General features: G+C 37.7%; 1 protein-coding gene across 1 annotated transcript in view; it reads right to left on the bottom strand.

Annotated features, from left to right (window-relative positions):
* Nucleotides 1–4,345: 4,345 nt before the first annotated feature.
* Nucleotides 4,346–15,044, bottom strand: part of RASEF (RAS and EF-hand domain containing) — a 51,718-nt gene continuing 41,019 nt past the window's right edge. Inside the window, exons 15-17 of the mRNA XM_073345073.2 lie at nt 14,708–14,827; nt 13,296–13,372; nt 4,346–10,571 (exon numbers count right to left, since the gene is read on the bottom strand). Of these exons, the coding sequence (XP_073201174.1) occupies nt 10,466–10,571; nt 13,296–13,372; nt 14,708–14,827 (303 nt within the window). The 3' untranslated portion in view covers nt 4,346–10,465. The remainder of the gene's footprint in view (nt 10,572–13,295; nt 13,373–14,707; nt 14,828–15,044) is intronic.

The raw sequence follows: 15,044 nt of genomic DNA, 5'->3' as shown, positions 1-15,044 counted from the left end.
GCGCTATTTCATTTTGGGGTTTTTGTTGTTTGTTTTTGAGCCTTGCATCTCATGCTTTCAGCACAATTTAGCACTTTGTGGGATAAGGATAATTACATCCTGTACTCTCTCAGGGTTTGTTTTTCATATAACTAATAGATTATGAACCAGCATACCCCATAAAATCAATAACATGATATTGTCCCTTATTTAGGACAATAACACTTGCTCCTACTGCATGATGAATGTATTGGTTATTAAATATTAACTGTGGTTAAAAAGTATCATCCCCAAAATGGTGTTTAAGACCATTTAAATTATCCTAAGAGGAACAGAAACTAAACATTTATGTTGCAAAGGGGGACAAAACAATTTTCCATTCTATAGTTCTTACAGTTTTAAAGCCACAGGCAGAATGGATTGTAGGAACAGGGGAGAAAGCGGTCTAAAAGTAAAGATGGATGTTAAAGGAAATATTAAATCTCCTGTTTTAACTTTTCACCTTGGGTCCTGGAAGTAGGGTGAATAAGATTAATTTATTCCTTGATTAAAATAGTTATTCCTCTACCCCTGCTCCCTGTCACCCAATTGCCTCCTCTAGTTATAACCCTAAGCATATTGTTCCCATTGTTTACATGGGAACAGAATGTGGCTGAATGTTAGTGTAAGTGAGAGAACCAATTTAAGCATCTCTTGCTTAAATTCCCAGTCATTGCATTGTACAATGTATTCTGGGGCAGAATTTGGCTCTAAGCCTCGGAAAAAAAATCTACTGTATTGCCAGTCAATGTTACTCCACTCTCTAGCCTATCCCAACTGACTCAGAGAATAGCAGAGCAAATCTGGAGACCATTTGTAACACCCAGAACATCACTCCTCTGATGGTTAGAAACCTTTGTCTAATTTCAAGTCTAAACTTCCCCATGGCCAGTTTATATCCATTTGTTCTTGTGTCCACATTGATACTGAGTTTAAATAATTCCTCTCCCTCCCTGTTATTTATCCCTCTGATATATTTACAGAGAGCAATCATATCTCCCCTCAGCCTTCTTTTGGTTAGGCTAAACAAGCCAAGCTCCTTGAGTCTCCTTTCATAAAACAGGTATTCCATTCCTCGGATCATCCTAGTAGCCCTTCTCTGTACCTGTTCAAGTTTGAATTCATCCTTCTTAAACATGGGAGACCAAAACTGCACACAATATTCCAGATGAGGTCTCACCAGTGCCTTGTATAACAGTACTAACGCCTCCTTATCTCTACTAGAAATACCTCGCTTGATGCATCCCAAGACCGCATTAGTTTTTTTCACCGCCATATCACATTGGTAGCTCATAGTCATCCTGTGATCAACCAATATTCCGAGGTCCTTCTCCTCTTCTGTTAGTTCCAAATAATGTGTCCCCAGTTTATAACAAAAATTCTTGTTATTAATCCCTAAAAGCATGACCTTGCACTTTTCACTATTAAATTTCATCCTATTACTATTACTCCAGTTTACAAGATCATCCAGATCCTCCTGTATGATATCCTGGTCCTTCTCTGTATTGGCAATACCTTCCAGCTTTGTGTAATCCGCAAACTTTATTAGTACATTCCCACTTTTTGTGCCAAGGTCAGTAATAAAAAAATTAAATAAGATTGGTCCCCAAACCGATCCCTGAGGAATTCCACTAGTAACCTCCTTCCAGCCTGACAGTTCACCTTTCAGTGTGACCCGTTGTAGTCTCCCCTTTAACCAGCTGCTTATCCACCTTTCAATGTTCATATTGATCCCCATCTTTTCCAATTTAGCTAATAATTACCGTATCAAATGCCTTACTGAAGTCGAGGTAAATTAGATCCACTGCGTTTCCTTTGTCTAAAAAATCTGTTAACTTCTCAAAGGAGATCAGGTTGGTTTGGCATGATCTAGCTTTTGTAAAACCATTTTGTATTTTGTCCCAATTACCATTGACCCCAATGTCCTTAACTACTTTCTCCTTCAAAAATTTTTCCAAGACCTTGCATACTACAGATGTCAAACTAACAGGCCTATAGTTACCCGGATCACATTTTTTCCCTTTCTTAAATATAGGAACTATGTTAGCAATTCTCCAGTCATATGGTACAACCCCTAAGTTTACAGATTTATTAAAAATTCTTGCTAATGGACTTGCAATTTCATGTGCCAATTCCTTTAATATTCCTGGATGAAGAATATTTGGGCCCCCCGATTTAGTCCCATTAAGCTGTTCGAGTTTGGCTTCTACCTCGGATGTGGTAATATCTACCTTCATTTCCTCATTCCCATTTGTCATCCTACCATCAAGGCTTTAGAGTGTCAACTAGCCTAGGTAGTACTCTATCAGTCTTTGTTCTGAAAAGTGTGCATGTATGGAGCTATAAATAATTACCTAGGTTTACGATGTGCAATACCTACATTACTGCAAATACTGAGGTCAAGTTATCTGAGGCAAGTGGCAGAGTCACACCATGAGGATGTGTATTTTTTTCTTTAAAACTATAGCAGGAAGCCAATCAGTAAAGATCTTTTGTGCCCACTCGAGCAGGACAGAAACTGGCATTACCATTTTGTGGGAAAGTCCGACTTTTTTTTAAAAGTGTTCTGCAACTAAATTTTAAATTTAAACATTCGCAACTGAATTGGAATTTCAAATATTTCATTTAAACTTTCAAGGTTTTAAGGTCCCAGAGTGACCCAGAAACCTGGGAGACCACGAGGCCATGAGCCAGCCAGCTTGGACAGCCTGGGAGTTGGGGCTCCCAGAGCTTCCAGGCTGCTAAGAAGCCACAAGGCCTGGAAGTTTGGGCTCCTAAGATATGTCTACACTGCAATTAGACTCCCATGACTGGCCTATGCAGCTAATTTAGGCTTATGGAGCTTGGGCTAAGGGGCTGTTTAATTATGGTGTAACTGTCCGGGTTCAGGCTGCAGACCAAGCACTGGGACCCTCCCACCTCACAGGGAGCTAGAGCTAAGCCTGAAAGCCTACAGTGCAGTTCAACAGCCCCTGAGCCTGTGCCCCACCAGCCCAGGTCAACTGCATGGGCCAGGCGGGGAGTGTTTACTTGCAGTGTAAATATATCCGCCAGAGACCTGCCAGGCAGTCTGCCAAGTAACAGGGATGCTGTGAGCTGTGAGCAGTTTCCTGATGGGCAATTGAAATTTTTCCACAGAAAACTGATTTTGTAGAAAATGAATTTTCCATCAGAAGATCATTGTTATGAAAATTTCCTACAAGCTCCAGTGACAACTTCTAAAGGCAAAATTAGCAGACTATTCTATCCCTGTGATGTACTTACATGCCCCGCCCTCCATTATCACATCACCCCATTAGGAGGGAAGCATTGTTAAGCCCCTGTCACAGATGGGAACCGAAGGAGAGAGACTGGTCAGCCCAAGGTGACACAGGAAGTCTGTGGTAGAGAAGGAACTCTGCCTGATTCAGAACAGGGAGTTGAACTGCTGTCTTCTACAGTTTCGGTATGTACCCTATCTACTGGGCTATTCAAAATGCTGGTGCACTCGTCCCTCTGTCTCTCCTGTTGAAGCTGTTCCACTCTGTATAAAATATTTATTTGAGCAGGATCTAGAACCTCGGTCCGTGCCCTAACTCCAACAGTCTCACTCTCTGGCCCAGTGAATATTTAAGTAGGTCATAAAAAGTGGAACAGCTTCAACAGGAGAGATTGAGAGCCCACCTCAGAGTACCCTATTGCCTGGTGGTTAGGGCACTCTCCTTGGTTGTGGAAGATCCAAGTTCAAGTTTCTCCTGAAGAGCAGGGATTTAAATCTGTTTCTCCCACATCCTAGGTAAGTGCCTTAAATGCTATTGGACATAAGGGAGGTGACAGGAGCTCTTCTATTTTGTGAAGGGTGCTTAAGTCTCCTTGTGGATCTAGCCTGGAAGAAATTTGTGGCTGAAAGTATTCAGCAAATGCAACACAAATTCAGGAATAGTTTTGGGTCAACCAAATTGCATTTTTAGGTGAAAATATTAATCTGAAAAAGTCACCCACTCTAGTTGGTATACTAATTGTTAGTGCACTGCTGTCCAGAGTCTGCCATTCAGTTGCTTTGGGGAAATAAAGTTACTCACTTGTACTGTATTTCATTAAACAACATATTTATGGGTGCAGCTTAGTGGCAAACTGGAAAAAAATAAACCCTATTGAATAGCCACTAATGCACACTTTATTGTACAGCAATATGTAATAGACAACACGTGGTTCTTTTTAAACATATGTAGAAAATCACACAGTGGTTGGAATGATCTGTAGTTTTGAGGAGAAACAACAAGCACAAACACCACAGTTCTTGCAGTCATATTTGTAAACAGAATAAATCAAAGTTTCAAAACAACTGTTTCACACTATAGGGCCTGTTTATTTTATTGCACACTTTTTTAACACATAGTCCGTAATTAAACTTGGCACATAAAACTAAAGTTCACTGAATCTGCTCGCTATACAAGTATGAAAATAAATCTCTATTTTAAATACTTTGCTTCATATTCATTTAGAAGTCTGCACAGCATGGTTTATGCAAATGTTATTTGTTAGCCAATCATTTAACTACTAACTTCACATATATGCAGCGAGTGGGAAGTTAATTATAATCTGTATCTCTAAGGGCTGAAAATGTGAGTGACAGCGCACTCTTTACAACCTTCTGTGGCACAAATTGAACCTAAAATACAAGTGGTTTGGGTTTAAAAAAAATGAAATGCCAGGTAATAGTTAAACAAAAACAAAAACCTTCAGGCTATGATGTCAGATCTAAGCTAAGCAGCATTATGCCTGTCCGTGCATGGATGGGACATCTTTACTCAAATACCGAGTGCTGCAGGAAGTGATGTTGATAGATTAGTAGTTAGAGGAAACTATCACCTACTGTCTCAACACCTTGGGACATGGTGGTAGGGGACACTGAAATTGCAGGAGAAATGAGGTCTTAATCACTAGTGATGATCATAAGAATCATGTTTTTTTGTGGGACAGAATAAGAGATATTAACCCTGTTGTCCTCATCAAATTCCAATGTGGATAAATACATTGTACCTACCTCAACATCCATCTGCTATCTGTCAGAGTTGATATTCTTCACTTCCTGTACTACAATGTTTAGTATTGCTGTGAGTGTTAAACAGGAACCATGTTTAACCCCAGAGGTGGCTACACTTCAGAATATATAGGCTGCATAGCCCCAGCCTGTCAAAAAGCTTTGTACAAGGATCTTCTTGTGAACAGACCTCTATGCTGGCACAGAAGCCCACTGATGGAGTTCTCCACATGGGTGCAGGGGTCTGTCCACATGATGTTCCTTGCAGGATTGCCAAATTAGTTTTGTAATGTGCTTTGGGATCTTTTTGGATAAAGCGTGCTCTATGATCACAACAGTATTTGCTAAAATAAGAGGGAATTGTTCAATGAATATGAGAGAAGATATGTTTTAAATATGGTTTCAAGCAGTTAGATCATAACTACACTCTTGAGTAAGGGAAATAATACAGTAAATTTTAATAAGCAAGCAACTAAATAGTGCTAAATACATGAGAGATCCCTAGAAAAAAATCATTTGATCACCTGGATATTTAACAGCATCCCACAAAAACTGCTGCCTCAAAATACGTTTAACATGTGACCATTAAAAAAGGGAAAGACAATAAAGGACGAAAATAATACTTGTGTGTCAAGTGCATAAAAAAAATCTTATTTACAGATTCTGTTGGAAAAAAAACGTGAAAAGACGTTCCTTTAAAAATAAATATAGGCATTAAGATAACATAGCCACTGACTAACAAAACGACTTTGTGCAATAAATGAACAGCTTTAAGTACTGAACAAAATCATAGAGAAACACAAACACACACAATAGTACAGACATGCCAGAACATAAATCTGCTGTTTGCTGCCATATGTTTTAGGCAGTAGGCAAGACAACTTTTCAAAGCAAAACAAAAGAAAGACCTTATATAAATATTAGCTTTGATTTTTTTTTAAAGGCAGATATTTTAGCTTCTAAAATTAATAATTTCATTCCAAGCCCTCTTATTTTACCATGAATGCCATCTCATATTATGCCAATTGTCAGACTTAACGGGGGCCATCATTGCAGGATTTCTAAATAAGGCCTTGATCCTGCAAAGTGATTCATGGGAGCAGACTTTTACGCCTGCACACAGCCCCCACTGAAGTCAATGGAGCTCTGTATAGAAGCAGTCTCTGAATATGCATCATATTGCAGGAGCAGGGCCTGAACCGATGTGTTTCTAATAAATTGTGCATGCATACACACACTCTCTCTAATATTTAGGCCCAAATCCTACAATTGATTACAGTAGCACAGACCCTTATGCCTGTGTGGACAACCACTGAGTCAGAATGATCCCATCAGGGCTTTAAAAAACTGCTCTAGTGAATCTAATTGCAAAAGGGTGTTATAAAATGTAACTATGACAAGAGCTCTTCACACTGCTATGGCCAGTGAGCAAAATTCTGTCCAGAGCTGCACTCTCTGCAACTCCATTGCCTAGAATGAGTACAGAATTTGGCTCAGTGACACCAGATTTTCATTTCAAAGCCCTTTTTCTAAGAATTTATAAAAGTTGACCATAAAACACATTCCAGGATGAAATCTGGCTGACACTATTTTGACCATCACACTTTTTTAAAATTTTTAAAACAATTGTTTCAAGGTGTGTTTGCTTAGCTATAGCTCACACGAATGCAAAATAAAAAAGTCACATTGTTAAAAAAAATAGATTCAATTTATAAATTTTGGCAAAATACCTAGACACACACGTCCGGTCATTAAAATCAACAAGAACTGCCCAAGACACCAGTCCCACAGAGAGAACTGGGTGATCAGGCAACTGACATTACTGACTTCAGCTGTACTCTGTACAGGCACAGGACTCCATTCGCATGGTTTTCTTTCCAGGATTCGGGCATATCACATTAAATACATTTGGAAAAGCATTTACTGCACATGCACACAAACTACTTTCCATATGGATTTCGAATCTACTTTTTAAAAAAAGTACATCCCACAAATGCCTGTTTACAGGACCCAGATCTACAATGCCAAGAAGAAAATTTCTATGGAGTACGTAATGTCCTATTTTAAAACTGCCAAAATACTGTACATTTTGTACTTAATTGTACAACCCCAGGTTATTAAATCAGTAACACACTGGAATTTTAGATGTCTCAATAATCAATAAAATATACAAACTACATTTAAATAATATTAAGATGGTGAGTCATGCTAATAAGAAAAGCTAATAAATTCAAAAGTTCGATGCGACTTGGTCCTTTCCTATCTTTGGGGAGAAAATATTAGCCATATGCCAACCTTAGATTCCTAGCTCTGGGGCCCTGTCTTATATTTCTGTACGCCTAAATCTCTCACTGAGGTCAATAGCATTCTTGGGTGCACACAAAGTGTCCCGTTCAGGGTTGTGCTGAACACCTTCAGCTTTCAAGCTCAGCATCTTCCAAAATCAGGCCCAACATATGAAAGGAGCCTCAGCTCAGGTTGAGTTACAGTCCTGTGGATCCATATTATTTCCCACAGAAGATGTGTGGAAAAGGCTCTACAGGACTGGGCCCTTAATATTAAATTGTAACTATTTAATATAGATGAAGACACTGTCTTCAAGACAGCTTCACCGCTGATGGGATTTCTCTTTTGAATACTAACATGACACAGTTTCATTACTTTAAAAAGTTCCTGCAGAATTTTCAAGGATAGCTTCTATTTCTCCTTCATTGTCAATGAAATCAAAGATAACCTGTGATTGTTCTGACTTTTCTCTCGCCTATTTTTTAAACAGGAAAGACAGCTATTATTGGGAAAAATTCTGGAGTGGCAGTAAGAGTGAGCAGAAGTTAAACACTGAATGAGCAATAACTTGAATTGAAATAAAGAGTTAATATGTTTCTAGCTTTCTTACTGGGAAGGTCAATTTCAAACAGATTAATGATTTGAAAGCCTATATATTGTCAGCATAGGCTTTAAGAAGCCAAAAGCTGGATTATGTTCCCTCTTGATCAAAGGAGCAGGCTTTGGAGGAGGAAATCTCCATGAAACCCTTGCAGAGCTCCACTCAACTCACTCCTTTGGAGGGGGGAGGCAGAATTAAGCCCTCCCTCCCTTCCCACTCATTTAAGAAACCCTGGATTCCCAATGATCCGCATGGAGCTCTTCCCCTTGACAGCAAAGCCAAGCTCCCGCTGGCCATGGCTGCCTCTGTAGAAAAATGGCTGCATTATCTTTTCTGCTTATATTCCATGGCCATATGCCTAGCTCGCCCACTCTTCTCCCAGCCTCTGTCATCTCCCCCACAACAGACTCAAGACCCACAGAGAGATTTCTGCCAGGTGGGGTAGGGTGGTGCTGCAGAAGTAGGTTACTCCTTACCTCTTCCATGTGTGATAAGGTAGATCTGTGTCCAAAGGTTCCCCTCAGCTCATGGATACTGTGGGGCATGATCCGGTCCCAAGTACATTTTCTTTTATGAGGCCAAAATATATGGAAATAATGGATGTGTCCATTTTATTTGGCATTATAGTCTCTTTGCCTTGCTGGAATAGCTCAGGATTAGTCACTTGAGGACAAAATCTCTGAGAAAACATAGCTTTAAAAGAATACCTAAAAACACAGATCTTTTTACCTGAAAAGGCATTTTTTTAAAAAACCCAGGTGATAAACTACCCTACTCTAGGGAAGTCCATATTTGATAAAATTAATATCAGTCACTGGCTATACTCTGTTGAAATGTAGTGGCTCAGAAAATATCTAATGTTGCTACAGCTAGTATCCACTTTTTCACGGGTTTGAGGTAAGATCATAAAACTTCACTTAAGTCTGACACTAGGCAGACTGGTTGCAGCTTGAAACCTTTTTTAATATACACAAAAAAAAGGCTGAAATAGTTTGCTCAGCCACTAAGGGTCCTAATAGTACTCCCATTGAAGTCAGTGGGAGCTGTGCCATTTACTTTAACAGGAGGAGGACTGGGCCCCAAGGTTCTGATCCTGCAAATATCTAAACATGAACTGGTTTTAATGGGACTACCTGCAGGAAAAGTGTCACTCACATGCCTAAATATTTGCAGGACTGGCCTTAAGTAAGGGAACAAAAGACTAAACAAAGTCACTAGGGTGTGATGCTTTTTTTGTACTCCTATTTTAATAATTATACTATAATAGTGTCATTTTTACATTAATGATTTTAGGCTTTGCGTTTAAAATATGTACTAAACTATGAGATTTTTAGAAAACTCAATAAAACCAATGTCTTGAATTTCAGAGAGAGATTGAGCAGCTCCCACTGACTTCAAGGGGAGTTATGAGTCCTCAGCCTTACCTTAATGAGAACAGTATTGCCTGATTTTTGGAAAGTGGCTCATAGTCAAGCCAACTGATTCCTTTAATAAAAATTTAATATGGAGTCCTGTGCATGTAGAGCAGCTAACAAATGGCTTAAGGCCTAAAGATTCACTAAGAAAACAGATGACGACAGACTCTTCTGTACTATTAGAGTCCATCACTTTAGCTGTCTGAATTGTCATATGTATCAATGGCAAACATTTGAAGAAACAAGAGGGAAGGGACAATTCACATTCCCCTATATTAAAGTAACAGTAACTGTCTCGTTTATAAACGAGCAGGAATTGCATCATTAATTCATCCCAGTGTTCCTAAATCCTGCAGATACTGTGACCTCTCTTGAGGTTGGAGCAGTATATAATTGGTCTTTTTGCTTTGCAGGATTCATGCAAGTATTTCCTCCATGTGGGATCAGACTTGAGTTTTGCTTTTCAGATGGACCACCATATATTTGCCGAGGTTTACTCAAAACTCACTAATTCACTTGAAAAAGTTCAAAAATTTGACAAGCCTTTTTGACAAACCTTGCAGGTTTGTAATGAAACTAGGTAAGTTTCAAGTGGCAGGGTGGTTTGTTGTGAATATTTCATACAGACATAATTGGACCTGCATTTCCTGTCCTAGGCAAAATTAGATGAAGTAATGATGGAATTTCCCCCTGGGTTCTGAATATCCTGGGTTTAACATAAAATTATTACAGTGTCTTCCGTTTGTGAAGCCTCTTTCACTTTATAAGGAAATATCTAGATGAATGAAATGAAAATACAGTACCGTATGTACTATCATCAATTCCTGGCAAAAGTAAAAGCCTTGATTCTGATCTCAGACCATCTTTAAACCAATGTAACTTCTTTGATTTTACTGACATACACTGATATAAGTGAGATCAAACCACAGCCTGCGAGGCTAGGCAAGTGCACCAGTGCAGAGCAGCAGAAAGTAGGAACTGAATTTCTCAAGTTTTGCAACTACTATATACATATAAATCCATATTAAGGAGAACACATTATGTAAATCCTTCATTTTTCATTTAAAAAAGACATAAAAATACAAAAGTAAAATTATTTAGGGCAGAAAGGGCGTTTGATATTTATATATTACAGCAGTTCTTCATTAGCATCGATTTTTTGACAGTTGGCTCAGCCAGGTTGGTTACGGACCCCGTGTCTTCATTGTCACTTCTTTTTCGCACTTCACTGTAAGACAGCAATGAAATAAATTACCAAGATACAGCCTGGGGAATGTATTTCTACTCAAAATATGTTACACAGAGCACTAAAAAGGAATGCACTGCCCACTGTCAGCCACTGCTTTGTAACGTAAATTCACAAACTGTCTAATAGGATAATTGTTTTTAGTTTATGAAATCAATGAAAGTATTGGGACTGAGTGAAATTCTCTACAGTTTCTGCTTTGGAATGGCAGCAATAATTCCATACAAAGTACAAAATTAGCACAAGGAAATAAGTATAGTTATGTGAAAACTATTAATTATATAACTCCAATTTGAGGTCTAAACAATGTTACGTTTTCCATTCCTTTTTAGCCCATTTTTTCTTTTATTTGTACCCCTCCTCATTTCACAGCAGAGGAAAGCATTAGGCCCTAGATATTCATATATTAAAAGTAAGAAACTATTATACAAATATAAATCTATTCTGAGAAATACAGCATATCATTAGCCACTTTATTACAAAGATGCTTGTAATTGGTTTATCTGTACATATGATTTTCAATTTTGTACCAGTATTATTGTGTCTTGTAAAGCCTCAATTCTGCCACTCACTACTCAGACCAAGTAGTTCCATTGAAATCAGTTACTGACATCAATATGGTACTACTTAAAATGAGTAACTGTGGCAAATCAAACCCTAAGTACAGGTAACATGGGTCTGGAAGTCTAACTTTCCCATTGAAATGTTAAGTTAGAGATGATTACTTCCAGAAAATGAGAAATATTAATCCCTGAGTAGAACCATCCTTCTCAGACCAAACTGTTAGACAGCATCTGGTGCATCTGCCATTGCTTTCAATTACAGCAAATATTAACAGATCCCTCAGAAATGAACTTTCACTAAGCCAGTGAACAGACTGGTTAAAATCATATATTCAAGGTACTGGAAAGCAGATAGGCAAGATGGGAAGAGCAGTTTGTCCCCTCACAAAATTGAACTATTGTAATCAAATGTTGCCTGAAACATGTTTTTTCACCTGTGATTTAACATTATGTAACTGTGCTGTATGGCTTCACTAGAAATTTCTAACAGCACAATGCACTGTTGCATTCATAGCCAGGTTCCTGGAAACGAGTCATACAAGTTAACAATTAACTTTGTATTGACATTTGAATATAAATGAATGACTATACCTCTGCTACACCTGTTCTCACTGGACGTATAGGTATTTTTCCATTTTCTGACTGAACAGACAGCATTACTTCTTTCCAACAATCCAATTTTTTATTCAAGCTATTACCATTAAAAATACTGTAGCATGGAATAGACAAATATTGACCTTTCAAGTCAAAAGATTTGATTTTCCTATCAAGCTACAGAATAAAAACAAATAAATATGGTGAGCAATTGACTCCAGTTTGGAGCTCCATGTATTAAATGTAATACATATTGCTGATCCTTTAAAAATTATATATAATCATAATTAATACTAGTTTGGAAACTGTAGGAAAATTGCAATGTTTTAGTTAGAATTTATCAAGTATGTGCAAGCTTTGCTAGATGGGATTGTTTTATTTAATCCAGATTTTTGCAATTTAAGTGTCTTCGGAAAAAATTTACATTCAGTAGACATCAAGGAAAATGTATGTGATTAAAATTGTCTGTAGCAAAATCATGTATAATGATACAAAACCAAACGTGTCTTCAGTGTATGAAAAGATTAAAAGAATAAATGCATGTATCTCATTAGAAAGTATCATTTATCAACCAGAGACATTTTTAAAAGAATGGGATCCATATTTGAGCTCCACTTTAACATAATTTTGTCTGTAAATATGTTAATATTGTTTTCTTGTTTGTGGTGCAGATTTTTTAAAGTCTTTCTGGCCACTCAGTAGAAGACTTAAGAGAGGCAATTCTGCAACAGAAAGCTTCAAAAACAGACTCCAATGAGAAACTGCTGAGCTTGAATTAATATGCAAACGAGATACCATTAACCTGGGTTTGAATAGAGACTGGGAGTAGCTGAGTCATTACACATATTGAATCTATTTCCCCATGTTAAGTATCCTCACACCTTCTTGTCAACTATCTAAATGGGCCATCTTGATTATCACTACAAAAGTTTTTTTTTCCTCCTGCTGATAATAGCTCATCTTAATTAATTAGCCTCTTACAGTCTGTACAGCAAATTCCACCTTCTCTGTATGTGTGTATATTTATATATTTTCTTACTATATGTTCCATTCAATGCATCCGATGAAGTGGGCTGTAGCCCACAAAAGCTTATGCTCTAATAAATTTGTTAGACTCTAAGGTGCCACAAGTACTCCTGTTCTTTTTGCGGATACAGACTAACACGGCTGCGACTCAAACTTATTCAAGTATGAATCCTGTTTTACATTTATTTTTAAAGGTTTTACAAGGCACACATTTTATTTAAAGTCTCGTTTTGATCTTAGTTGATTCCAGTAGAACAATTTTCAATGTCAAATATCTATATTCTATAGAGATATATTTATATACAGATACACACATAATATAAGTGTTTAGAATATAGATATTTAACACTGAAAATTGTTCTACTGGAATCAACTAAGATCAAAATGGACTCTATAAATAAAATAAAATACATGCCATGTAAAACCTTAAGAATGAATCTTGTTTTACATTTATTTATAAAGTTACTGTAATACATATTAACCAACAAAGCTAATATTTGATATTAGAAACGTGACTACATACCGAGCAAGATGAAGAACTGCTTCTACAATATTAGATCCATCTTTAGCACTTGTTTCACAAAATAGTGCATTGTAAGTCTGCCAGAAGAAAATAAAAGGATCAGATACATTGTCTATTGGACAATTAGGTCTAAATGTTTACTGCAAATTATTTCCTCGGAAAATTTAAGAACTACTGAAGAGCAGATTTAACAAATTAAAGTGAACAGGATTTCTTGGTCCTTTTTATACTTTGTAGATGTTAGTTTTAATACTACAGTAACAACATTTATTTTTGGTTTTATAGCTTTTTAAACTTAAGAACTTTTAAGATATGTAACTGATTCAGGAACAAATCCTGGTCCCAAGGTCCAGCCTGAATAATCTTGTCTGCGAGGCTACAAACCAGCAACAGAAGCTTCGAAGCTGTTACTGGAGCTTACATTCTACCTATCATATTTCCAGAACCCCTAAAACCTTGGTATTTAACTAGTACTAGCTACATCATCATCCACAGCTCTAGGCCCACACACCTTTGCACAGAGAATGGCCAAGGATTCTGCACTGTCACAGATCTAACAACTGAGCAAACTCTTGCTCCACTGCTGGCTAGCCATAAAACCCTGCCCGCGGTGGTGTGGGGAATCCCATAAAGCACAGCTCCACAGCAACCAGCATGTTCAGATCCCCTGTACAAGTGCCCAGAATCTTTCTTTTGTTTTTCTATGCAACAAATAATGCCAAAACTGCTGCAGTCATGGCTAGAGAGTGGTGCAGAATTACTCTTAGGCCCAGATCCTCAAAGGTATTTAGATGTCCACATTCTACTGATTTCAAAGGGAGGCAGGCAGCTAAAACCTTACATAATCTGGAAACCAAAATACTTCAACTTCAGAACATCTATGTACAAGAGAAGCAGAAGCTAGTTTCCTCACATCCTCTCACTAATGTGCCTCACACTTGTAGTAGAGTACAAAGATGAACTCATGCTGAGTGGGCAAGATCAGTCTCATACTTAGGGTAACCAGATGTCTAGATTTTACAGGGACAGTCTCGATATTCGGGACTTTGTTTTATGTAGGTACCTATTGCCCCCCACCCCGTCCTGATTTTTCATACTTGCTATCTGGTCACCCTACTCAGACTCATGAATTTCTTGACCAATTTTCTCAGAATGTCAACCATGTGCCAGTTTGTGATGACGACACTGGACTGAGACAACTAACTCATTTCACAAAGACTAGCAAATTGCCATTATCTGGTGACATTTTTCAACCTCAGCAAGTATGCACTAACCATTCAAGGCCAAATTCCATCTTGGTGACCATAAAATGAAAGACTCTTTGCCTCACAATTATTTTTGTGAATTATCCAGACCTCATCTTAAAGTTTTTAAGGGCAGTTAAATTTGAAACAATTAGATATACGTCTTACCATGGCCAATTTTTCTCCATAGTTGATTGGTACACATTTTTGTCCTTGTTCTGAAACTGTTTGGCGAAGATCTGCCTTGTTACCCACCATCATGATTGGAATATTCTCGTGAGTTGCATCCTGTAATAAATATATAGTTTATTTACCTTTGAAAAATTCTGAATACAAAAAAAGGTCAAATATATCAGCAGGTTATTGGAGCACACATCATATTAATTACTTCACCACCAAAACACCTAAAAATAATGTAATGCTAACACAAGAAATGGTAGATAGTTAAAATATGCTGAACACCAGTCATGCTGAACACTTTGCAGATAAAACAACCTACACTATG

The sequence above is a fragment of the Lepidochelys kempii genome, chromosome 5 (assembly GCF_965140285.1).
Source record: "Lepidochelys kempii isolate rLepKem1 chromosome 5, rLepKem1.hap1, whole genome shotgun sequence".
Taxonomy (NCBI): domain Eukaryota; kingdom Metazoa; phylum Chordata; order Testudines; family Cheloniidae; genus Lepidochelys; species Lepidochelys kempii.
This window is presented reverse-complemented; position numbering and strand designations above follow the sequence as displayed.